The sequence below is a fragment of the Branchiostoma lanceolatum genome, chromosome 7, assembly GCF_035083965.1.
Source record: "Branchiostoma lanceolatum isolate klBraLanc5 chromosome 7, klBraLanc5.hap2, whole genome shotgun sequence".
Classification (NCBI taxonomy): domain Eukaryota; kingdom Metazoa; phylum Chordata; class Leptocardii; order Amphioxiformes; family Branchiostomatidae; genus Branchiostoma; species Branchiostoma lanceolatum.
Window position 1 is genome coordinate 16,372,210 of NC_089728.1, and position 24,104 is coordinate 16,396,313.

At 44.7% G+C, this 24,104-nt stretch overlaps 4 protein-coding genes across 4 annotated transcripts; 2 read left to right on the forward strand and 2 right to left on the reverse strand.

Annotated features, from left to right (window-relative positions):
* Positions 1-820: 820 nt before the first annotated feature.
* Positions 821-3,602, reverse strand: LOC136438428 (neurogenic differentiation factor 4-like). Its single transcript, XM_066433195.1, has 2 exons — positions 2,628-3,602; positions 821-932 (listed from the first exon to the last, which is right to left on the reverse strand). The coding sequence occupies exon 1, from the start codon at positions 3,318-3,320 to the stop codon at positions 2,637-2,639; it is 684 nt and encodes a 227-aa protein (XP_066289292.1). The 5' UTR covers positions 3,321-3,602; the 3' UTR covers positions 821-932; positions 2,628-2,636.
* A 4,260-nt stretch (positions 3,603-7,862) lies between these two features.
* Positions 7,863-11,180, forward strand: LOC136437912 (uncharacterized). Its single transcript, XM_066432490.1, has 3 exons — positions 7,863-7,973; positions 8,495-8,728; positions 9,973-11,180. The coding sequence occupies exons 2-3, from the start codon at positions 8,504-8,506 to the stop codon at positions 11,026-11,028; spliced, it is 1,281 nt and encodes a 426-aa protein (XP_066288587.1). The 5' UTR covers positions 7,863-7,973; positions 8,495-8,503; the 3' UTR covers positions 11,029-11,180.
* Positions 11,181-13,340: 2,160 nt separating this feature from the next.
* LOC136437913 (somatostatin receptor type 2-like) lies at positions 13,341-15,326 on the forward strand. Its single transcript, XM_066432491.1, has one exon. The coding sequence runs from the start codon at positions 13,517-13,519 to the stop codon at positions 14,753-14,755; it is 1,239 nt and encodes a 412-aa protein (XP_066288588.1). The 5' UTR covers positions 13,341-13,516; the 3' UTR covers positions 14,756-15,326.
* A 2,768-nt stretch (positions 15,327-18,094) lies between these two features.
* On the reverse strand, positions 18,095-23,839 carry LOC136437914 (diamine oxidase [copper-containing]-like). Its single transcript, XM_066432493.1, has 6 exons — positions 23,059-23,839; positions 21,451-21,737; positions 21,085-21,243; positions 19,879-20,765; positions 19,550-19,726; positions 18,095-19,069 (listed from the first exon to the last, which is right to left on the reverse strand). The coding sequence occupies exons 1-6, from the start codon at positions 23,441-23,443 to the stop codon at positions 18,556-18,558; spliced, it is 2,409 nt and encodes an 802-aa protein (XP_066288590.1). The 5' UTR covers positions 23,444-23,839; the 3' UTR covers positions 18,095-18,555.
* Positions 23,840-24,104: the final 265 nt, after the last annotated feature.

Here is a 24,104-nt window from a genome sequence, read left to right on the forward strand (position 1 = left end):
TACTTGGCTGGTATGTTATCCGTCTGCTTGGCCAATTTCTACCATTTTTCTAGCGACCTGTGGAGCCTGGTAGAGGCTAGCAAACGGCTACTTCTGTGCAACTTCGCTGAAATGAGGCCATTTTGTCCGGTATCCAATCCTGCACAGGGGAGTGACCGCTGTAGCTTGGTGGGTGCCATCCTATTTCTACCGGGGCTCCTACACTCGCTACCCTTCTACCGGGGTAGTGAGTGTAGGAGCCCCTGTAGAAATAGGATGGCACTCAGGCTTTGACCGTTGGGAATCGAACCCAAGCTATACGAGCTACTATAGATTGAAGGCTGAGAAGTTTGACCTACAAGTCGATACTAGAGAGCGTTCTTCGGGTCACAGCGTGTTGAAATTAGCAAAAGGGGTGGCTTATTTCTTTGTTGAAGATATCATTTATTAATAAAACACACAGCATTCATGACAGAAGTGAAAAAAAAATACTCAACATTATTTTGCAGTTATGACAAACATTTTAATGTAAGTTGTAATAAAAAGGTACCAATGTTCACCTCAACAATCATCTAAGGATCTAAGTTGACTATAGCTAAACGCTACAAAAAGTGACATCTTGGAAATCTGTGCTATTATATCATCATTCCAAATAGATCAATTTTTGTACTATTGTTATCATTACTCCTAGCATCAAAATGAGGTAGAATGTGTTTCTGGAATGTTTCTATTTTGATAATATATTACAACGATTTGCTCATATGAACGTGCATACATCAAAAGGGAAAACAGTCATATCAACATGGCGGTCAGATGACGTCAGATGGTTGTCCCGTGACGTCAGATGGTTGTCCCGTGACGTCAGGCTGCGCAACCGCAGTGATGACTAGGATGATGGCAGCTGTACCTGTCCTAGGATGAAGCCCTGAAGGAAGCCACCTTCGTCACCACATCTGTACAGGAAATATGAATAAATAAACGAGTGTCAGACAGATAGAATTCAAGTCAGAAATACGGATCGTGTAGGGGGGGGGGGGGGGGTGATGATACGGACACTCGGCTTCCTCCTTTTCTAAGGGAGATGGGGGGGGGGGGTTACTTTAGCCCAATACTTTAGCCCAATGAAATCTAAAAACGTTTGAAATTCTTGTTCTTAGATGAGTAAGCCTTTGCGCGCGGAAAATTTCTTAGTTGGCAAGACTACACCTAAACGCACCTACCATACTAGCTAAAGAGTTACGGGCGGGCGCGCTCCGGAAAACCAGATGATTATTTCACTGTACAAACAAAAAACGACGGAAATTTCTATAATTTATGAAAGTCCTCTCCCCCATAACTTTCGTTCATATGGTCAAAATTTTCCAAACTGTACGCCTCATTTCGAACGACAAATACCACACTGTACCCCTTTTCTCTTCAAACGCCAACAAAATAAACAAACGACATGTTTCCACCCCTCAGAATGGACGGTACTTATGGTGACAATAAACAGTCGTTTATCTTGAAAAGAAGCGTGACAAAAATGGATGGATTACAAAAACACGAAATTGTAGGTCTGTTCTAAATAGATTATCTTCAGTTTGAAAGCGTTAAAACAACATGTCGACGAGGTGCGATTGACGAAATCAACAAATCCTCAAAATTATGTCGCAGTCGTGTAACAACGTTTAGCAGGCATGTGCGAAAAGCTCTGGTTTGTGTGAAACAAAGCTTACAAAATGGCCGTGTTGACAACTTCAAGAATACCACGCGAGGAAACCAAGGAGGTTAAATATACAACCTCCTTGAGGAAACTAAGGTTATCATGATTCAAACCTCGGACTAAGTTTACTGTTGGAAGGTAGCGCATCTTATAGTCTAGAGTTCCAGCTATATACTTAAAAACAAGCTGGCTATATATAGTCAAGTGTCAAGAGGTGTTTTAACAGTAGCTTTTGTAAGAACTGTGAATATATAAATGGCAAAGCCATACAACGCTTTAGTGTCATACGGGTGATAATTTGGAGCTTTTCTGTAGAAAACCAACTTGAAGCTTTTGTTTGAGTTAACAGTAGTTACGGCAGAAAATCATAACTAAAATGTGAGATACATGTATAATTTTTTAGATACAGTTTACGTTGTTCAGCCATCGGTGAACATATAGCGCGTTCACTGAGCCACTATAACATTCATTCAATCAAATCAAATAGTACTACAATTTTAGCCTGGATGCCAGACCCCCGATCTCTATAAATATATATCGTAGGGTCTATCTCAGTGGCCATGTTGTAGAATAATTTTCCTCGGGGGCATGTTAGCCCTAGAGCCGAGGAGTTGAACCGTGTAGGACCTGGAAACAGTCTGGCATCCAGACCACCACACAAAAGTCCCTTACGACCTAACCCAAAGAAAGCCCTGTCACACTTGTGCGTATAAACAAGTCCGCATGAGTTGCGTATTAACATGTTTTTGGCTTAAGTTAAGTTTGCAGACAGGTTATTTCTTTGGTTCAATAACTAGGCTGCACAACGGTGGGTCAAAGTAGAAAACAACTTCTTCGCCGCAAACGAAAAAAAATGTTAATGCGCAACTCAAGCACACTAGAATATACGCACAATTGTGACAGGCCCCTAAACTTGAAACACCTAAATTGCGATTGCTGTACCTACCGCTGTTAGTTATCCTGTTGTGTAGCCGCTTGCCCTGGTGACCTCGGCTCCACGCCTGCCCGCCCTCTTGTTGGTATGTCCTCCCATCCTACCCTTCCCCCTCTCCTTCGACTTCCCAAAGAAATTGAAGGAGAGAGGCATGGCGTCCCGTCCGGAAAAACGCTGGCCGCCAGACTTTCCGGCTTCTTGTAGTTGTTGTTCCGGCACTTCTGATTTCACCACGGGTTTATCTTGGAAACTGTCTTCGCTATCGGGGTACGAGAGGGTGCTACTACTGGGTGATGAGCCGCCATGATGTACCATGTCAGTCAGCGCTTCGATGTAAGCCATAGCCATACGTAAAGTCTTAATCTTGGAGAGTCTACGGGATCCGAGGTGTAGGGGGATGTGTCGCCTCAGCCGCTCGAGCGCGTCGTTGATTCCGTGCATGCGGTCTCTTTCCTGCGAGTTTGCCACCAGTCGCCGTACCAGAGACTCGGGGTTCGTCGGGTCCTTCTTGCGGCTAGGCCGCTTCCTCCTGGAGACTTTCCCCCCGCCGTTTTTCTTCGCTTGCTGCACGTGTGTGCGGTGATGTTGTTGCGTCGCGTTTTCTTCCATCCCCGCTTCATCCGAAGAACTCTGCGTCTCGGACTTCACTCCCTCCGTAGCGTCTGAGAAGCCAGGAAAGGTGTAGTTAAAATCGTAGGAAGGCATGGTACGGATACAACCGCCGTTGGTTGGGACGTTTCTCTCTTCGATGTCTGCTCTGAGGTCGTGTGGGCTGATGTGAAGGGATCTGTCGCCGGGTGGAGGGTTTACATGAGATGCGAGCTGTCAGGAACTGTTGATGGATCGTTCCCACTGGATGGGCGCAACCGGACAGCCAGCATGGAAAGATTTAACAACAACAACATCGAGGGGAGAAGGAAAACACATTGAGCTAATACACTTTTATATGAGGGGGCTTTTCTTCCTGCGGGTCTGGCACATTTCAGTAACTGGTATGACAGAAAAGAAAACAAAACAACAACACGCTTTTTCCTTTGCTTATACACAACTTGCATCAAATCGCACTTAGACGCTAAACAGCCAATTGGCGTCTCCGTGTCAAGCTCTTTATAAGATTTGATAAGAATCGGATGCAAAAAGCAGTGGAAGAAGTCCTATCTTTTATAAAAAATGAAGTGTTTTTTTTTTTCGTTCAACCAAGAAATTAAAACTTGAAGTCCCTTGAGGATTTCTAAGACGTGTTCTAATCGCGTGTAAGGAGACAGTTTAAGATCCCGTACAGCTAAACAGCCAATTGGCGTCTCCGTGTCAAGCTCTTTAGAAGATTTGATAAGAATCGGATGCAGAAATCAGTGGAAGAAGTCCTACTTTTTATAAAAAAATGAAGTGTATCTTTTTTTCAACCAAGAAATTAAAACTTGACGTCCCTTGAGGATTTCTAAGACGTGTTCTAATCGCGTGTAAGGAGACAGTTTAAGATCCCGTCTCTTTGTAAGATTTGATAAGAATCGGATGCAAAAATCAGTGGAAGAAGTCCTATCTTTTATAAAAAAATGAAGTGTATTTTTTCTTTCAACCAAGAAATTAAAACTTGACGTCCCTTGAGGTGTTTTAAGACGTCTTCTAATAGCGTGTAAGGAGGCAGTTTAAGATCCCGTACAGTAGACACCGGGATTAGTCACTTAAAGATAAAGGAGAGAAGATGAGATGGCGAGGCAATGTGCGCGTGGTTGGAGATGAGTTGTGATGTTTTTATATCACCTCATCCATCAAGTACGGTGACAGGGCGGTGTCAGACCGGAGTCGTTACGGCGCTCAGGCCTGCTGACTCCCGCTGGCGCGCCCTGCCTCCTCGCGGAGACGTTCCCACGCACGGTGGTAACAACCACTTCCAGATGTTTTACCTCGGGGATAGGACAGTGACGGACGTCTCAAGCAGATGTGTGGTTTCGGTACGCCTTTTCTATTTTAGAGCGTACCATGCATTTGAAAGAACTACAAAATGACGCAGTTAAAACGGAAGCCATACGCCCTTGTTTGTTCATTTATTCATTTATTGGTTTGTTTGTTTGTCTGTTTGTATTGCTTACCCGGTAAACTGACTCATAGCATGACACATCAAGTTTGTACTGGAGTTCTTCTTCTTCTTCTTTACATACTGGCGGACGGTTGAGTACTTGAGTACTCTCCAAGCAGAGGTTGAATGGGCAGATCGTCACCGTTTTATCATATGCCGTTTTTGAATGGGCTAGCGAAAAAAAAGACATGATAAAACGGTGACGATCTGCCCATTCAACCTCTGCTTGGAGAGTATACTGGAGTATAAGCTGCATATCCGGACCTGACGAATTGCTAGTACATTTAATTTGATTCAGTCACACCGGGAAAGACCTCTTTTCGATATGTGTGGTGGGTTCTTTAGCGTGCTCGAGCCGTGTGGGTCTCCTCATAATACACGGGACCTCCATTTAGTATTTTTTTTTAACGTCATATCATGGCCGAGGGACGTCTCTAGCCGAAGCTAGGTACTCATTTACACCTGAGTCAGAGTGGAGTAAGGAAATATGTGTTAAATACCTTTCCCAAGGTCACAACTTGCGTCGGGACCTGTCAGGGATTCGAACTCAGTACCCCCATGCTCTGGGTCAACAACCCTAAAGTACTTCCCTTTTCCTTTCCTTTTTACAAGGCCAACGTATCACGTCTGCTTGGAGATTGGAGCCACTCCCACCAAGGCGCTTCTTTGACCTTTGATACTAGTCAAACCTGTGCAAGTGACCACCTCTGGAGTACGACCACCTCAGATGGACCACCTGGCTAATGTGACCACTTCGTGGTGGTCCATTAGGATTAAAGAATCTTGTCTGTAGTGACCACCTGTCCACATAGACCAAATTTTATCTGTCCTCTGAGTGGTCCTCTTGGACGGTTCTGACTGCGCTTCGATCGCTTTATTCAGATATCCAATAGGCCTACGGTTGGTTATTTGTTTGCTTTATATTTTGGCAATGTGATCTGATGGTTGAGAGTTGATGACGGAAGGGCCTGGGTACGGGTTCGAATCCCAGGCAGGCACCAACGTTGTGCCATTGGGGTTGGCACTTTACACCTATTTCCCCACTCTACTCAAGTGAAAATGAGTACCTATTTATGGTTAGGGACGTCCTCTCGGATCGTAAAGCTGGAGGTCCTGTGTTTATTGAGCAAAGCCACGTGTACGTCTCAAGCAAGTTAGATAATTATAATAATAAGTTAATTGCAAGTTCTTGCCCGTCGGCTAATTGCAAGTACATGTAACATGAAAGGACGGACAGACAATATATGACAATACAGCATGTGACTTTGCTAGTCTAAATACTAACACTAAATTCTATCTTATTTGGGTTTGACTTCTTTTTTCGAGACAGTGGAAGACGAATGATCCCACTTTTTCTATAATGTGTGGGTTTGGAGAGTAGTTTTCTTTTTGTCTGTTAACATGGAGAAATTTGGAGAACCCAACACACTTATCGAAAAGAGTAAATGACCATCCCGGTTTGTACCTACCGATCCTACTGTGGGTCAACCCTGCACATAACTAGCCTCCTTCGCAGACTTCTTGGAGCGCCGGCATTTATTGGGGGGGGGGGGGTGCGTTCGCCAAATTTTCGATTTTCAACATGAGCTTAGATTCTCTAATGCCGGCAGATTAAGTTTTGTCATGCCAAGAAGTCTGCGATATGTCTTGGCGTGGCCAAACCTCCTCTGCATTATAGAACCTTAGTCCATGTTGAAAATCGCGAATCATCGCTCACCCACCCCAAAAGAAACCCAAATAAACGTCGGCGCTCCAAAGAAGTCCGAGAATGAGGCTAGCACAAAAATGCGACTATCAAGGAATGCATCTTGCTCGTATATGTGTGTGATAAGTCAAACCTCACCCAAGGAGCAAGAGTCCAAACCCTCCACAAATAAAGAAAGCTGAAGGAGCCAAGGACGGATTTGTATCCATGACAACATGACACAGATAAATTAGACATGTTATCATATAGCCTCCGTTCACGTGACATGAATATGATAATCACTAAGTACTGGATGGTACCAGTAGCAGCGTGCATTCATGACAACATGACGCTGAGGCCTAAGAAAAATATATTGTGTTTCCGCCAACTTTCCGGTTTCCCGATCTACCCTTGAAAAAATACTGTTAACGGCGGTTCGCGTGGTTTTTATTTCGCGCTAAGGGGAAAATGGACTGATCGCGGTGGTTTTGATTTCGCGGCAGTGCTTTAGTCAAATACTGCTACAGTATCTGACAAAAATGTTCGCGGTGGTTTTATGTTCTCGGTGAAACGGGCTGTTACGGTCGCCGCAAAAACCGCGAACATAAAACCACCGCGAACATTTCTGCTCTAGACTTTCTTTTGGATAGGTAAGTTACAACGTACATACGATTTTTGATCTGTCTATTCTGACATATATGTAATGTAGATTCACAAAACAGAATCCAATAAGTGTTGAATACTTCCCGACTTTATTGGGAAACTTGTGCTTGTACAATATACATCTGTACAGATGCAAAATGATTTTTAAGATACCAATTTCCATTTTGCATTCCAGTTTTGCAACGTTTAATTGTGTTTGTAGGATTACTTAGATCAAAATCTAAAAAAAGAACAAGAAAAAAAAGAGAATCCCTACCTACCTATGTTTTTTCAACCGTAACCAGAAACATAACAACTTTTTCTTAGACCTAATAAACAACATAAGTGATCACATTCACGTGAAGTAGATACACTGTATTCGTTGTTTCTTTTACTGTAACTTTATCTTCACTGTTTTCACGGTCATCTCTGTGCCGTGAACTTATCATCACCGTGAAAAGACTGTTGCTATTATTTATGATTCCTTCACACATCCGTTCTGTAAACCACTTGCCTTCAATGTTAAATGAAATTTCCATGTTCCTTACCCTGTGAAATGTTGCTACCGCGAAGATAAAGTAAATTACAGTATGATGATCACTAGGAACGAGATGGTACCAGTGGCAGCACGTATCCATGACAACATGACACTAATAAACAACGTATATTATCATAGCTCTGTTCACGTGACACAAATATAGAACTCACTAGGTACGGGACGGTACAGGTGTTGCCCACGTGATCAGTGTTATGTTCAAAGATCAGACCGAAATATCAAAATGTAAATACCGCATACCTCCAGTCAGCACAAAACGGAGGGCGTGACGCTTTGACCCCCGGAACAGGTCGAGGCCGAGGCTGGAGTATATAAAAAGGCCCGCGAAGAAAACAACTCACATCCTCGAGTGCAGAGACGACACAAATCCCGTTCTTCAGATATAGAGGACTGTTAAAGGTACGTCAGCTTTCAGTTACTGCCATTATTTCTTTTGCTATGACACTAAAGCCCCTCTCACTGGACCCGCGGCACGCTGGCGGCGTCGCTGCGTCCTAAACTAGATTTGTGTTACCCTTGACTTTGTAATGGGAATATCACTCAAAACGTACAAGTATGACCAAAAAGACAACAAAACACACAAAGCTGAAAAAAATTCGTTTTTTGTCGATGAAATTCGTTGAATGCTTTGTCAATTCGATCGGCCGCAGCGACGCCGCCAGCGTGCCGCGGGTCCAGCGAGAGGGGGACTTTTATGTTTGAATTGAGTAGGACTGGGATAGCATCTGTTCTCCGACTCAGTGATGGTTTTAAGGAAGCTGTTCAAATGCCTTAGAAGAAAACGTCTTGAAATTAAGAAAACGTATTGACGGGACTTTGAGTCTTGACAAGGCTTTGGTATTTTATGTGATCGTGAAGGAATTCCTTAGTACATGTTTATAGATGTCTCACGATATATGAATATACATTGTCTATTTCAGGAGCAGAAGATGCGCACCCTCCTCCTACTGTGTGCCCTGGCGGCGGCCGCCCTGGCCCTGACGCCCGAAGAGATTCAGGACTTCAAGACCCGGGACGTGACCGAGCAGAACACCGGCCTGAAGGGCACGGTCACCCTCACCACGGCCGGCGACACCATCACCATCGTCAGCAACGGGATCCCCGACCACGCCACGGCCATCTATCCCAACCGGCACAACCCCAACAGCATCGTGGTAAGGAAACATTCGTGTTTTTTTTTTAATTCTTCACTCGCATAGGGGTTAGGGCCCTGTCACACATCTGCGTATATTCAAGTGCATGTGAGTTGCGCATGAACATTTGTTTTTTTTGGTTTAAGTAATGTTTGCGGGGGGTTCTACTTTGACCCGCCGTTGTGTAGCCTAGTGATGTGTGTGTGTGTGTCTGTGTCCCTGTGAGTTTGTGTGTGTGTGTGAGAGAGAGAGGGAGAGGGAGAGAGAGAGAGAGAGAGGGAGAGAGAGAGAGAAAGAGAGAAAGAGAGAAAGAGAGAAAGAGCGAAAGAGAGATAGTATCATAAGTATGAGTGTTTATGTGGTGCCGGTAATGACCGTAATATGTACTCTCTATCAGATGTAGGAAACGTATCTCATGCTACATGTGTATGTCGGAATGTCCGCAATGGACCGGTACCATTCGAAATAAGTTGCTTTTCTGATGATGAATCTTGATTAAGTTAAAACCCAGCAAAGCAAATCCTACCCCAAGTAATAAAACATCTGTCGCGTAAGCGTTGCCTGGTTACAAGCCCGGCCAATTAAACACGGTTGCTAAGAGCACACACAGTAGGCAAATAACTTAATCAGAATAAAAACAACACTACTGCTTGACGCTAGAGGCAGGTCACAATCTTACTCAGTTACTGGCAAAGTCTTCCATCATTAATATTATTCAACTGTCGAGGAACATGGCTCAAACTATGGGCAACCGAAGCAAACAGAAAACCCACATGGACTTTGTGTCGTGGCTCGTGCTTGATCGAGATACAGCATTATTAGGGCGTTGAAAGTCGGATTTTTAAAATAATTTTTCTAGTCATTGCTATACCTAGCAAGTTTGAATAACACTATCCCATTGCATATCGACCTTCATGGAGCATAGATGCAATGTCGTTGTGTGGTGCATGGGAACTCATTGGAAATTTGAGCGCTGCCCACGCCACTCGGATGGCAGCCATTATTTCAAATCCTCCGAACGAGTGAGAAAATGACCGATTAGTCCCGAACTCTTCCGGAGAATTAATCACGTGGTCCTTGCTCAATCCTCAATGTGCTCGGACATTGGGACGTCACGCGGCCGGAACTTTCCGAAACTCGTCGACAGAAAATGGCTACGGCTGGATTCTGGGCTGATTATTGTGACATCCTTTTCTGTTAATCTATCAGACATGTAACTGGATGACGTTAACATTGTAATATTGTTTTGTTTTATTCTTCTTCAGGCACAAAACCTCCGGTTCACCATCCCGAAGGACCCCCAGGTGGCGAGCCAGACGACGTGCCTGCCGATGGGCCCGGTGGGCGTCGCCATCAACGGCGTCCCCATCTTCAACCCCTTCACCTCTGAGTGTCTCGACGCCAAGGAGAACGAAGTCTTCGACGAGTGCGACGGCCACCCGGCACCGAACGGACAGTACCACTACCACATACACCCCGACTGCGTCTTCGACGGAACCAGCTCGCACTCGCAGATCGTCGGCGTCGCCGCCGACGGCTTCGCCATCTACGGCCCGGTGGACGAGGACGGCACGGTGCTGACCAACGCCGACCTGGACGAGTGCCACGGCCGCATGAAGGACGGGGTGTACCGCTACCACGTCACCAACGAGTACCCCTACTTCATGGCGTGCTTCAAGGGCACAGTGAGGTCCGATAGCGGTATCATGACCGGCAGGTGCCGATGCGAAGTGAACGACGTCGTCTCCACCGGTACCGACTCCAACAACGCCGGCACGCTGACAGATCCTGCAGGCACCGACACTGGCACCAACACCGGCACCAACACCGGCACCGGCACTGGAGGCAACATCGACCAACCCTTCAATCCTTACCCGTGGTTCCCGCAAGATGGTCATCTCCCGCCACACCTCCACCACCAGCAACAACTACTATTGCAGCAACAGCAGCAGCAGGCCAGGAACGCAATCCCCAACAGTCAGCCCACCTACCAGGATTTCCTGCAGTGGCAGCAATGGATGCAGCATCAGCAGCAGACCGCGCAGCAGCAGCCCCTAACGGACGACGCCGCAACTGCAGCGGACCAGCCGCTGACGCTGTTCCAGATCTGGCAGCAGCACCAGCCCACCTGCCAGGAGTGGCAGCAGCAGCAGTGGCATCAGTTCGAGCGGGTGTTCCTGCAGTTCCAGCAGCAGCAGCATGCGCTCCACCAGGCGGCGGCAGCTGGAGATGCAGCAGCACCTGATCAGCAGCTTCAACAGGTGGCACAGCAGGCCAAGAAGGAACCGTTCCGACCCCGCGCACCTACCTTTCCTGGGTAAAAACACCGGCGTCCATATAAATTGGCACCTGTTTCACCGGAGAGGATCAGATAATTCGCGAGCTTGAAATCCTCATATAAATCACTGTAGATGCGTGATACAAATATGACACAGCATTGCGACTTTTAACCAAATAAAGAATTTTCAGTTGACATTGTTACTTTTCTACTTCTTTACCTTGCGTCTAGGTAGTCAGGTATAAATCAGATTTATTGTGCTGATATTTCACTCAATTTTAGTAACTTGCCCCTTTGATGCAAAAGAAAAAAAGCCCAATAACGTGATTGTTAGTTGGCTGGAGATGGCAGAGGGTCATGACGTCACAAGGTCGACGTCAAAGAATGCACGCAGTGGTCAAAATGTCACTTTTCTACCGCCAAATGAAGCCCCGGTTACACACATAGCCAAACATGGCTCCCGGCCTAGTTAATCGCTAATCAAGGTTGGCGGTAGGTCGGGATCAGTCTGGCCAGTTTTAGATTAAAATTCAAAAATGTCAAAAATTTCAGACTAACTTTCCACCCCTCCTCCCCACAAGGTCATCCAGTGCGCAAGCGCAGGGTGACGCGCTGCACTGTGGGGGAAGCCAGCCCCGACCTCTCCGGTGCAATCCCGTGGAATTCCGCCTGGAGCGCCATTCCGTACCGATCAAGATCCAAACACACCCTGACCACTACTATTAAACTGACTACTACCAACCGCCAGCAAACCCACTGAGAAATTCGACCGGCGCCAACCGCGCAGACCACCAGCCAACTACAGCCAACCTAGCGCTCGAACCACTTCCAACTATGGTCGAGGGAAGGTCGGGAGACCATGTCCGGCTTTAGTATGAGCACGGGCGCTGAGCATATCTTTGCATCCTAAAATTACACACACATACATACTGGCGTTGTATGGTGCAGTATTAGCCCTTGCGGCGCTCTTTGTGGACATAGCAGTCCCGGTACCACACGAATTGAACTTTGCCCTGTTTATTGTTTTCTTTGCTGAAATTAGGCCAGATAACACGTTGGAGTGCCACTCCAAAATAAGGTGGAACTAATTTATGGCATGCTTAAAGATTTCGTGTCTAAACTGTATGAATTGTAACAGAAGCAAAGGCAGCGAGAGTGACCGGCAACAAAATTAGTTAACTAGTCTTACGGGGTGATTTACAACATCAACGATTGCAGACGCGTTCGGGTGCAGTGCAAAATACGTTGACCTTCGTGTTTAAGTTTTGACAAGGCCAGTCTGGGCACTGGGCGTTGCTACCACTGGCACTAGTTGATAGCACGCGTGTGTTATGTCACGTTATGTGTGTTTGCGCGTTTGTGTCTGTGTTTGTTTGTGTGTGTGTGTGCGTCTGTGTGTGCGTTTGTGTGTGAGTGAGTGTGAGTGTGTGCGATGTGTACGATGTGTTTGTGATCAAATGTTGTGCCCTTAGGCAAGCCACTAAACACGTACTAGCTATTAAGTGGCGTTCCCGTGTTTTGGGAGAGCCTCACTTCAAACACACGAGCCCATTAAACAGCCCACTACACCTATCGATAAGACTAGGGGCACAAATTTTTAAACTCGTCTGTCCCAGCCAACCATGAATAACGATCTAATCTTTGGAAGGTTATATTCCTCGGAGCGTACACTTGCTACTCCCAACCCAGTGCCGATCTTGGTCTCGGAGTGGTCGGGAGCAAAGTCGTGGGAAGGTCCTGAGTTTTTGACAGGGGCTTAACTGAACTGTGGTAACATGTGCGCCTCCTATCAGTAATTTGCTGCATGCCAACAATGTCACAAAATAACTTTTCCTATACATGTAGTTGCCTTGAAAAAAGGAAGACATTGCAACTTCATAACTTTATTTTGGAAGTTCAAAACACCTAGGCACTTTGGGACAAGGAAAAAAAACGGCCATATTTGTCCACTAATTATAGTTATTATCTCAAAATTTTGTTTTTATTACTACGTGACCCGCACATAATGTAAACACTATGTGTGCAGAAAAGTTAACATATTTGCTCAGTACCACTTCCGATGTTTATATTCGCATACTTACAGCACAAGTCTTACGTTCTATTAAACAACCACACACCGTAAGTCATGTTAAAAATAGAGAAATGTCTGTCAGATGTGAATTTATACTCCTACTAAATTCTTTCTGGTGACAGTATTTTAATTACGTGGTGACATGCGGCAAGATTTAAGATGTTGCTAGATAAACACAAGCGATATGAGGTCGCACCTGTTACGACTCCCACAAACCTCCGGCAACGTGCAAAGTATACTCAAGGCCGTCCGCTTACATACATACATACATGTGTATCTAACAAAAATAGCCCGAACGGAAACGTGCTATTTGGAGACACCCGAAGATAGAGTTCGAGCCAGTTTCAGCCAGTTTTGCTCAGAATATGACGTAAGTTTAAGCTCGCTGCTACACAGTGCCATATGCCAACAGATCGTTAGTCTGAGTTCGAGTGAGAGGCGTTGGCAGTCCCTTTTAAACATGGCGGAGTGGGAATCTGAGAGGGTTTTTCTCCCGTTCTATCCGCATTTCCAGAACGACAGGTTCAATAATCAGTCTCGTGACAATGAAACGTACGGACTTCCACCATGGTTGACTCCAGGCCTCTACCTCAACAACAGCATGACTTCTTCGGAGTTGAACAATACTCATGCAGACGTCCACATCCCTATAGCCGCCTTTCTCTCCGTACTGTGCGTCTGCGGGATTCTTGGCAATCTTCTTGTCATCGTCGTGATGATCAGGAAGAAGCAGAAACTGTCTTCGTCCTTCTTCATCCTCAACATGGCTATCATAGACGGAGTGGCGTCCGCCATCTTGATTCCGCTGGAAGTGAAATCCTCGCTGACGATGTTCAACCTCTTTCCAAACGTGGAGACTTGTAGGCTATTCAAGTGGTTCGAATGTGCCGCTATGCTTACGTCTACTTTCATAACAGTCGCCATCGCTGTTGACAGATACCTGGCGATCTGTAGGCCCTTCAAATACGCCTCTTCCCAGATCAAGGCGGCTACCAGGGCCAGGATAGCGGCGGCAAGCTCGGTCGCGTTGGGCATGGTCCTCCCGTTGCCGATACTGCCTTGCTACGAGTTCTTCAACGTCAACGACCAGATCAACTTCTGCGAACTAAAGTACGAAGGAGTCGCCAAGTACTTCGTGGCCTGGTACCAGCCGGTTATCGTCCTTCTCTGTGTCATCATCGTGATAGTTTTGTACACAATTGTTTACTTGGACATTCGCCGGACTAGACGGAGGTTGTCAACAAAGGTAGGCGCCGCCGTGGGCAGCAACTCAAGAAGACCGTCTTCGATACAGAACTTTCAAGTAGAAAAGTTGACAAAGAAGAGGCCGAGTCTGTCCCCTCTTGGCGCTGGTAACAACTACAGGACGGTCAAACTTTTTGTTCTTGTAACATTTGTCTTTTTCTTCACCTGGCTGCCGTATTGTATCCTAAATCTTAACTTGGGATACCTCTTCTTGAAGACCACCACACAACTGTCCATCAACATGTTTGAAGTAGTGAGCAAACTGTACCTGTTAAACTTCATCCTAAACCCGTTTATCTACGCCTTTGTAAACAAATCCTTCAGGCAAGACTGTAAAAAATTGTTCACCTGTAGAAAACGAAGGAAACCGCCGCAGAAGAGGCGACGGGAGATCTACACCATAGATCGTCTGAACTGCTGTGATGTCAAACAAAAGGACATTGATGCCGTGTAGGGCTATATATCTAGCTCTTGGACACGCACAGTCGCGTATTTCGCGTACTGACATTTTTAAACTTAAAGACGCCATGAAATATGATACAAATGGGCTGTGTTGTAGTCCAAAACATATTTACAAACACTGCAGGTCATGTAGTCCTAACTTTGTAAACGTTTGTATCATTTTGACATATGTTATGTATATATTTGTAAAAGGTAGGTAAAAGTTGAATAGCCATTTGCTTCTGTATGGTGAAAAATATTCTGGGCGCGACTTGCTAGCAGATACACAAAATGCAAGAAGCACATTGCATTTGCTCAAACACACGTGCTGGATTCCTGTACGAGTAAGTGTATGTGTTAATAGTAATTCTACTATTTTCATCTATTATATCATCATACAAATTCAACGATTAATCATGGTCAGTGGTCTTGGACAAGCAGAAGATGCTATATTTTACCTTGTCAAGTGATATAATCAGAGAAAACTGAGATTTTGTATTATACTTAGATTCCACTTTTTTGTATGTTTTACTTATTGCATACTATGTTCTTTACAAACTGCTGAATATATAACATACATTGAGCCTTTTCTGCAGAGTCATATCTGTATAATCCGCAGCATAGTGTACTTCACCTTCTACGGAAGTCAACATTCTGCATAACCTTTTGTAAACAACATTTGCATACTTAAATATCCTAATCTAACAATTGCTAAAATTAACAATAATGCTGGCAAACTAACGTCACACCTAACCTCTGTGGCTGCAATGCTAATATTTTCTTACCGTTCTATTTCAACATTCCACATAGGTTATCAATGAAAGAGTACTTATTCTTAGAAACTTTGGTCTTAGACATCGACGTTTTTATGTTTGTGAAGCTCTTTGTTGAGCTGCACTTTATTTTTTCACGGTTAATGTTCTGTGTTAAGTCTATGTACATATCTACGTTCACTTATTATCGCCCAGCAACCATGGAAGGATTGTACATATTTTCATGAGGACTTGTTTTAATATTCAGCTATGAAATAAAGAAAAAGTCTGTGACTTTACCACAGAAGGGCTTTTGTGTGTTTTCAGTTTGGTTACCTTAATATCAATAAAAGAATTAACATTCCCGAATGCAATAGCTGTATCCATGGTAAATTTCAGCAAGATATACCGTCCTTGAATACAAGAATAAAAAACATAGTAGATTCTTAATCAAAATTGTTTGATTTCAACATTTGATTTCAGCATCCTTGACAGTGTTTTGAAAATAAACATATTTCGTGAATATAGCTCGTGGGAGGGCAATCTATGCACCTATTGTGCCCTACCTTTCACATTGTGATAAATTTGAATAAATCTCAATGCCATTTGACTTTATCTTACGAAAATTGCCTTCATTGTTTAAGCATAGATATTTTCGGATCAGACGTATTTTTGGTTCCAAGTTAGTCCTTCACATTGTATAAAATGAGAAACTCCTATTTGCTCACAAAGACCTTTATGGACCTATCTTAGTCCATCAGCAATTAAAGCATTGTAAATATTTCCATAGGACTTATTATTATAAGAGCTTTAGCTGTCATAAAACAATACATTGTGGGTTTCTTGGGTATCTTGACTTCATGTATGATTTATACTTATTTGAATAACTTTATTGCACGACAATTGCACGCAGTACAATGTATGGCAACAACTATTAATCGTAAAGCTATTGGAATAAAAAAAGATCACTAAAGAATTAGGAAGTAGCCGCAATATGGATTTCAAACGGGTGCGGACATTTGTGAAACCGCTAGGAGGTTCTCTCAAAGGTCAGACAGAAACAGTGTGTACCTGTGCACCCCGACCAATTGATCGCATTGAAACTCAGATTCGAATCAGCCTTGACCCGACGTCGACAAATTGCTTTCTAAGTTGTGTTAACGACTTAATCTTACCAACCAAACTCGCCAGTGAGATGCTGGAAGGTGTCAGCTTTCCAAAGATGTTTTCAGATTGAAAAATTTGGCACTTTGGAGTGATTTAACGTATCCGCGATTCAACGTTTAAAGTAAAGTAGTATATTTTTAACGTTAAATCTAAAAACATCTTTTGAAAGCTGACACCTTCCAGCATCTCACTGGCGAGTTTGTTTTGTAAGATTTAGTCGTTAACGCAACTTGGAAAGCGATTCGATGGGTCATGGCTGAATCGAATCTGAGTTTCAATGCGATCAATTAATGGTCAGGGTGCCTGGGGAAGGCACATGAAGCACACCTCTTTGCTAATAATTACCGTATTCCTCGATATTGCATAGTTTGTACAAAACCAGTGTTCATATTCTGTACTAGCATTGGCAAACAAACCAGCTATATAAGCCGTAGATAAATTAGAACGACCGGCTATGACAAAATCTTGCTATGAGTTTCACTAGTTATAATCATCACCATTTGGCAATACTGCAGGCGACCTCAACCTTATGCAATCAAAATATGTCTAATTATTTCAGCATCGCATACTTCACCTTTAAAGAGCTAATATGCGTGACGTCGCATTTCTAAAACGAGCATTTGCTTGCTTAGATATTCAACATTATCTAAAAATAGTTACATCATGTGCCTATGTACACGTACGGACAAATGCAAATAAAGCCGGTTGTGATGACCTTCCCTAAGTACATAAGTCGTATCTAACCGCCATTCAATTTTAATATCCTTCCTTGAGTTATTTAAAGATACATATATTGATGGCATTTGACTTAATTCAAGAGTTCAAGAGTTCAAGGTTCTTTATAAATCGGACCAGTCGTTGGTTTGGTTAAGTTTGCCGGTGTTTTAAATACCTCTCTTGCTTCTCTGTTTTTCTGTGGACATCTATAAATCCACTTGGAATCGCTATCTAAGGTCGTGCAGATGTGTTGACTTGTAAAGGCACAGACAACATACACGCCTTTGCCAATACATGTTACAAACTGCTACTGCCTTCTAGCATATCCGGTTATATGTCAGCTTTGTATATGTCAAACATGTACTGTTAATACAATAACTAGTAGAAACACTCAAATTTTCTTATCTAATCCGTTCATAGAAGTGCTTTGATAATGACTGTTGAGTGGTAGATGGTCCCTGGGACAGGCAGTAATATAAGCTGTCTACGTTTGGGCTAGCGGCTTGTTTGGAACTGTAGTGGGCTTTTTTGTTGGTAAATTTAGAGGAGGATAACCCAAGCAGTTGATGGATTTTCACTGTTTGTGGCATGTACGTACCTTAGGTGATGATGAATATAATGAGATGCACATTATTCTGCAGATGATTCTAGCACAAATAGACCGTCCAACATTCTACAGACATACCTTCCAGTTCAGCAAATCTAAAACCGAAAAATTTGCGCACTTTTATCACTTTATTGAACACAGCAGAAATGACAGAGTTCACAACATATTTGGTTATCAAGATGAAGATTCATGATTGCATACTAAATATTCCATAATTGTGCACTAAGTAGCTTATAGTAAGTTGCTTTAAGGAAGCATCGTTTAAACAAGCTTATTATTGAACAGATTACAATGATTATGGTGCAAACAACGCAATACTTAATTAGCTTTGAAACATATTGTAATTGTATGTAAAGTTAAATATTCTTATTTTTTTGCTATTCACCACACTGAAGCAATAAAATGAATTTCGATGATATATCACCGTGAGGAAAAATATCATTTCTATTCCACGAGGGCTCCTGGAATAGTTTTAAGTCTCTTTATCTTCCATGGATATTACAATGAACAAAGAATTGTTAAAGCAACAACAATCTTGCCATTACAGACCATTCATCATTAGGAAACTATCTAATTGTGACCTCGCCACGTCCCGTTGTAGCGGAACGGACTCTGCTCGGACACACATGCAGGGCCTGTCGGGGTACCGAACCGTTCCACCCGGACGGACCCAGACTTCTCTCCCGGGGTGATCAGAACGGCGTTAGACGAGCCCACCGAAGGATCCTCGTCGTAGTAGTTGAAGGGGCGCAGGAAGAACTGCATCTGTGTCCCCGCAGTAGCCGTGGTCGGGAAGTCCTCGGAGTGAGGAATGTGGTGCGTGGAGAGCGTCACCCAGGCAACCAGGTCCTCGTCAACGATGTTCTCATCATCATCGATGAAGGTCTGGAAGTCGACGAGCGGTTCGTACAGGTCGTTCTGGTTGTAGATGGAGGAGCTGGCGGGCTCGGATTCTTTCCTTCGGGTCACGGCCAGCTGGTAGTCCTGCCAGGCCACTCCCCGCATCGGTGCCCAGTCCTGCCGGGGCAGCAGTGTCTTAGCGATGCCGTTCAGCTGCACGCGGTAACCACGATTCACACCAAACCTGCAAAAAGTAACAATATTTTTTATAGATTGCATAGCATATTTAACCATAAACAAAACATTTATAGCTATTTCCTAGTTTGAAAGCTTTGTACGGTCGTAGTTTCCTAAACGAGCAAGGTTGCGATAACAGAGGATAGCAAACGCACAATCTTCGGCATCTGACAGTGCCCAAGCAAATACCAAGACACTGTTCCATTATAATCAAAGTTCAAACATTGAAAACCATATAATATCTTTTGTTGAGAGTGAAAGCTCAGCTATATGTTTATGTAATACATAACCCGGTTATCTTCGCTGAACCGGGGGCCGACCCCGACTTCCAATCACCTTTGACCCAGAAGGTCACGTGTTCTGAGCAAAAAGGTACTAAGTTATCCTGGTTATGACTCGAAGTCTGTTAGAAAATTTGTGAGATTTGTGTTGGGATACGTGATCGTAGAATGGTGAGAACATATAGATGGCATAAGCACTGGCCTACCGGTTGGTCTCTTCCTCGTTGTAGAAGTTGTAGTACTTTGGCCGGTTGAAGTCGTACTGCAAGGCGGCTTCCCTCTCGGTTCTTCTGAGGTTCCGCTGGATGCGGGTCTGGATGTGGCGCAGGTCCGGCCGCTCAGGGTTGGTGATGTTCTCCAACACGATGTCCACGGTCTCAAACCTGTTTGAGAAGTTTCGTTGAAAAGACAAGAGGTTAAGTGATTTGATATGCGTGCCTACAGGATTCGGAGAAAAGAATATCGCAGGAGGACCTTATGTCTATATTTGCAGACCATCTAGCTAATAGATATTCCTGCAAAAGGCATCTCTTACCTATTTTGTGTTCCTAGAATGTCCAGGTCTACCTTGTAGTTGAAAGCATGCTGGTGAACATTCCCAATATTGCCTCCATAGAGGGGATAACCGTATGAGTTCTTGTCTTGCGATGTGAGGATATATCCAGTCAAGCCGACACGGACTTCGATGACACCGTTTTGGTGGAAGATATAATCGTAGACGTAGTCATAATTGTAGACAGTATTGATGTGACGTAACACCAACACGTGATCAGCCATGCCACCGTAGAAGTTGAAGCCTCCTGCAAAGTCCGAATCAAAATGGCGACGGAGAGGTATCCCAGCATTTAGTTCGAACAAGCAGACGGAGTTCCGCGTCAGTCTCGGTTCCTTGGTGCTTCTTTGCTGAAGTGTGTTGAAGAACGTTGCGGTTTCTGGACAATCTATGCCACGGACTAGTTCAAAGCTTCTTCCAATATCCCAATAGGAGTCGACAAAGAGGTTGTTGAGCATACCGGGGTTGTATCCGGAGTAAAATGACGTCGCCTCTTGCGAGCTCAGTTCGTATGCGATACGCTCTCCGTTCATCCTGACGTCATACAGCTGCATGGATTGTGACGTAGTCAAACGCCAGTCGAAACTCCAGCCCATGTACTGGACGTGTCGCCCCCGCACCGCGTACCTCCTGCCGCCCGGTTCAGTCAGCGTTGGGCCCCGACTAGGAGAAGCTGGCTGCGGCTTTCCCCTCCTCACGAAGGTTGGATACATTATCTCGTCGTCTTGTATGTCAGGGTCAGGCGTGTCCTTTTCAACCGAACCGTCCGCGTACCCGGTAATGAGTTGTTCTACTGAGTCAAAGTACTGCTTGTTGTAGTACACTCTGGAGACATGCCACTCACTGGGATCAACACTCTCGTGAGTAATCTGGGATTGGGCAAGGAAATAAGAATTTTTCATTGAAGGTTATGCTTAGCAATAACATTGCTGGCGGCTAGTCGCTTAGCAGCTTTTTTTGTCGAGTGGCTCTAGAGATGGCATGTTAAAAGAATTTGGTAGAAAATAGTCCACCAATTTGAAATGCCAGTTCGGATTGAGATAAGCCCTCTTGTCTTTACCTATTTCATGACGACTGTCTCATGCATAGCAAAACGTATTGTAAATGTAGCCATATGCCACGAAAGGTTTGTCTTTTAATGCGCAATCCTATTCCGGTCTAAAGATTCAGAACGGTGTAAAGTCTCACCTGTATCATGAAACCTACAAAATACGTCACGCCGCCAGCTCCTCCAGGGTGAAATAAGACCCATGACCTCCTTTGTCCACTTCTGTAACCTTTAGGCACGGTGTCTATGTCAACCAGACAATGCCCCGAGCAGTTATGGTAGGTATAACCATAACTTTCCTTTAAAAGAGACAAATGTTATTTTGTAATACAAACATCTCCTCTTGCATGTCATTATCATATCATTATTATGATCATTATCATTATCGTTATCATTATCATTATCATATCTTTATCATATCTTTATCATAATCATCATCATCATCATCATCATCATCATCATAATCATAATCATAATCATACCATCATGGGAAATCCTATACAAACCTTTAAGATATCATGCACAGCAGCTGTTGCGTTCTTAATAATGGGAAAAATTAAAGCGTATTCTTTCGCGTCAATAGCCCGACTGGTCCACGGGATAGGGCTCCTCCTAGCGGGATTCGAGTAAGGTGCGTGGCGGGCAGGGTTGGGCAGTGGCCCGACCACGTACTCCTCCACGACCGGTGGTGTCTTCCCGCCAGCGTGCACGGTCACCAGCGCCTGTCTCTCCGGTTTGTCCCCGCCGCCGTCAAGGAACGACAAGGCCTCTGACTTGACTGGGACGTGCAGTTCTGTGGAAACGAGTGTTAGGCATATTGTAATTGAGATACGTTATTAGCTCTCACCGACGGTGTTGAGTGTCATTTCAACGTATACTTCAATACAGGGGGATATGAGTCAATAGTACTGCTAATCTCCAAGTAGAGGTTGTTGAGGAAGGTTGTGACCTCATCTTATGCCCCATTTTTTCGCCTGCAGGCCCCACCAACGTTGATGGGCCGTGAGTTCGGACAAACGTAGCCTGGTCACGGCCCAGTCTCTAAGGGTCGGCTGAGGAGTTTTTACCGGGCCCAGTTTGCTTTGTTGAACCGTTTCTGATAGCCTTCCTACCGCTACTACTTCTTCCGCTTGCCACCCTACTGGCGACGTAATCTAATCTAAGGCCGTAAACACCCCCCGAGCGGACTAAGCTGTCTGGGCGGGCGGGGGTCACTCACAGTGCCGTAGAGATATCGAGGAGCCCCCGATGGTATGAATTCCAGGCTAGGACAAACGGGGCGTATGATAAGAAGGTCACAAGCAATCTTCCCCAGCATCTTCTGCTTGTAGAGTGTAGTACGTTTTGTACTTCCCGACTCGTGCTGGTTTTTCAGTTCGAATTCTACAGAGGACCTCAGCAGAGCGTCGTGGTGTCCTCGTTTTCAGAATAAAAACTTGGTGGGGTCGTGTGGCGCAACGGCAGAGAGTTCGACTCAGAACCAAGAGGTCCTGAGTTCGAATCCTGTCACCGATCTTGTGCCCTTGGGAAAGGCACTTAACACGACTTTCCTCACTCTGCCCAGGTGTAAATGGGCACCTGACTTAGTTGGGGAAGGTCGTATTGAGGTCACCTGGTGGCGCTGAATGGCAGCCGCCAAGACTCTTGCGACAGTTCCACAAAATGCAAGTGTGGATAAGATATTATATATGTTGTGTATTGTGTGAAACCTGTAATACCCTGCATCAATTCAGCGCTAGAAAGGCCGCCATTGCGGGTAATTTTTGACCAATAAAAAACATTATCATAGTTTTATTCACCTAGGTTCGGTGACAGTCTTTCACCTTCCTCAGGGCAATTCTAACTTGTTTACTACGCATTGCAGCTCATTTTCTGTCTGACTAAACGATGTAACAAGGGAGGGCAGGCAGGTCAATACCTCGAAGCTATTCGTCTTTTGACTTAAACGTTTTCGATGACTTAATTTGGGGGGCGGGGAAAAACGTCCATGTATGTTTCTGAATGACTCTGGCATCTCTTGCTCAATATTTTGAAATAGGAAGGGAACTTTTTCAAAGCCGATTTATTCTCGATCATCTTTCTATAGCTAGGCCAAGGGTACTGAATTAACCTACCGATAGAGTTGATGTAGCTATCGCTGAACCCAGCTTCGTCCCACGGTTTTAGAGCCAGAGTCTCCTGACTCTCCATGTAGACACGAACGGCGTTGTGTTCTGCCAAGGACAGGTCGTCGTACAGTCCCGGGTCGTCTTCGTTCACTGGCTCGACTGGGAGTCCTGCTGGGCACGGCGTCAAGTTTGACCCCAAGGACTGCTGACTTTGTGTACCAGAGCTCATACTCGCTACGACAGCTCCAAGCGCAACCGTCAACACCACACAAGCGAACAACAGTACCACGGATATCGCCTGCCAAAACGACGTGGTTTTCCACGAGGGCGTTTCTGACTTTGCCAGAGAAACAGCGCTGTATGTGTACGACCTCGAATCGGACGTCTCCATGTTGATTTATATCGTGGCAAACAACCCGCTCCTGAAAACTAGTCCGACCAGATCTACTCTGACAATAGCTCGTTTCCATGACGTCTTTGATTTAACCCCGTTGCAGGGTGAAGGTTTCCCTGGTTGAAATATAATAGGTCACATGGCCGGCGGCCAATCAAATCACGTACCGATGTCAGTGGTCTATTTAAAAGGACGAATCATAGTGGGTCTAGACTAAGAGCGCGTTATTTCAAATAATGCTACTTGCTTTTTTAACGTTTCCGTTCACTTTGGCTTAATGTCTTTTCGCAGCCCAGCCGAATCTTTGCAATTGGCGGGGCTCGATCGCAGGGGTCTTGAGCGGCTGCCATTCGGCGCTAACTCAGGTGACCTCAATACGACAATTGCCCCATGTGTGGCCATAAAACTGTAGGTAAGACTGTAGCTTTTGAACCACTTCATACAGGGAAGGACCCCTACTCTTTTCGATAAGTGCGGTGGGTATTTTAACGTGCTCGAGATGTAGCTCTCCTCAAACACGGGACCATTTAACGTCCTATCGGAGGGACTAACCGAAGCTAAATTCTCATTTTCGCCTGAGTGAGGAAAGTCGTGTAAATTGCCTTTCCCAATGGCACAAAATCGGGGCATATATTAGTGGTTTCGAACCTCTAGGTTC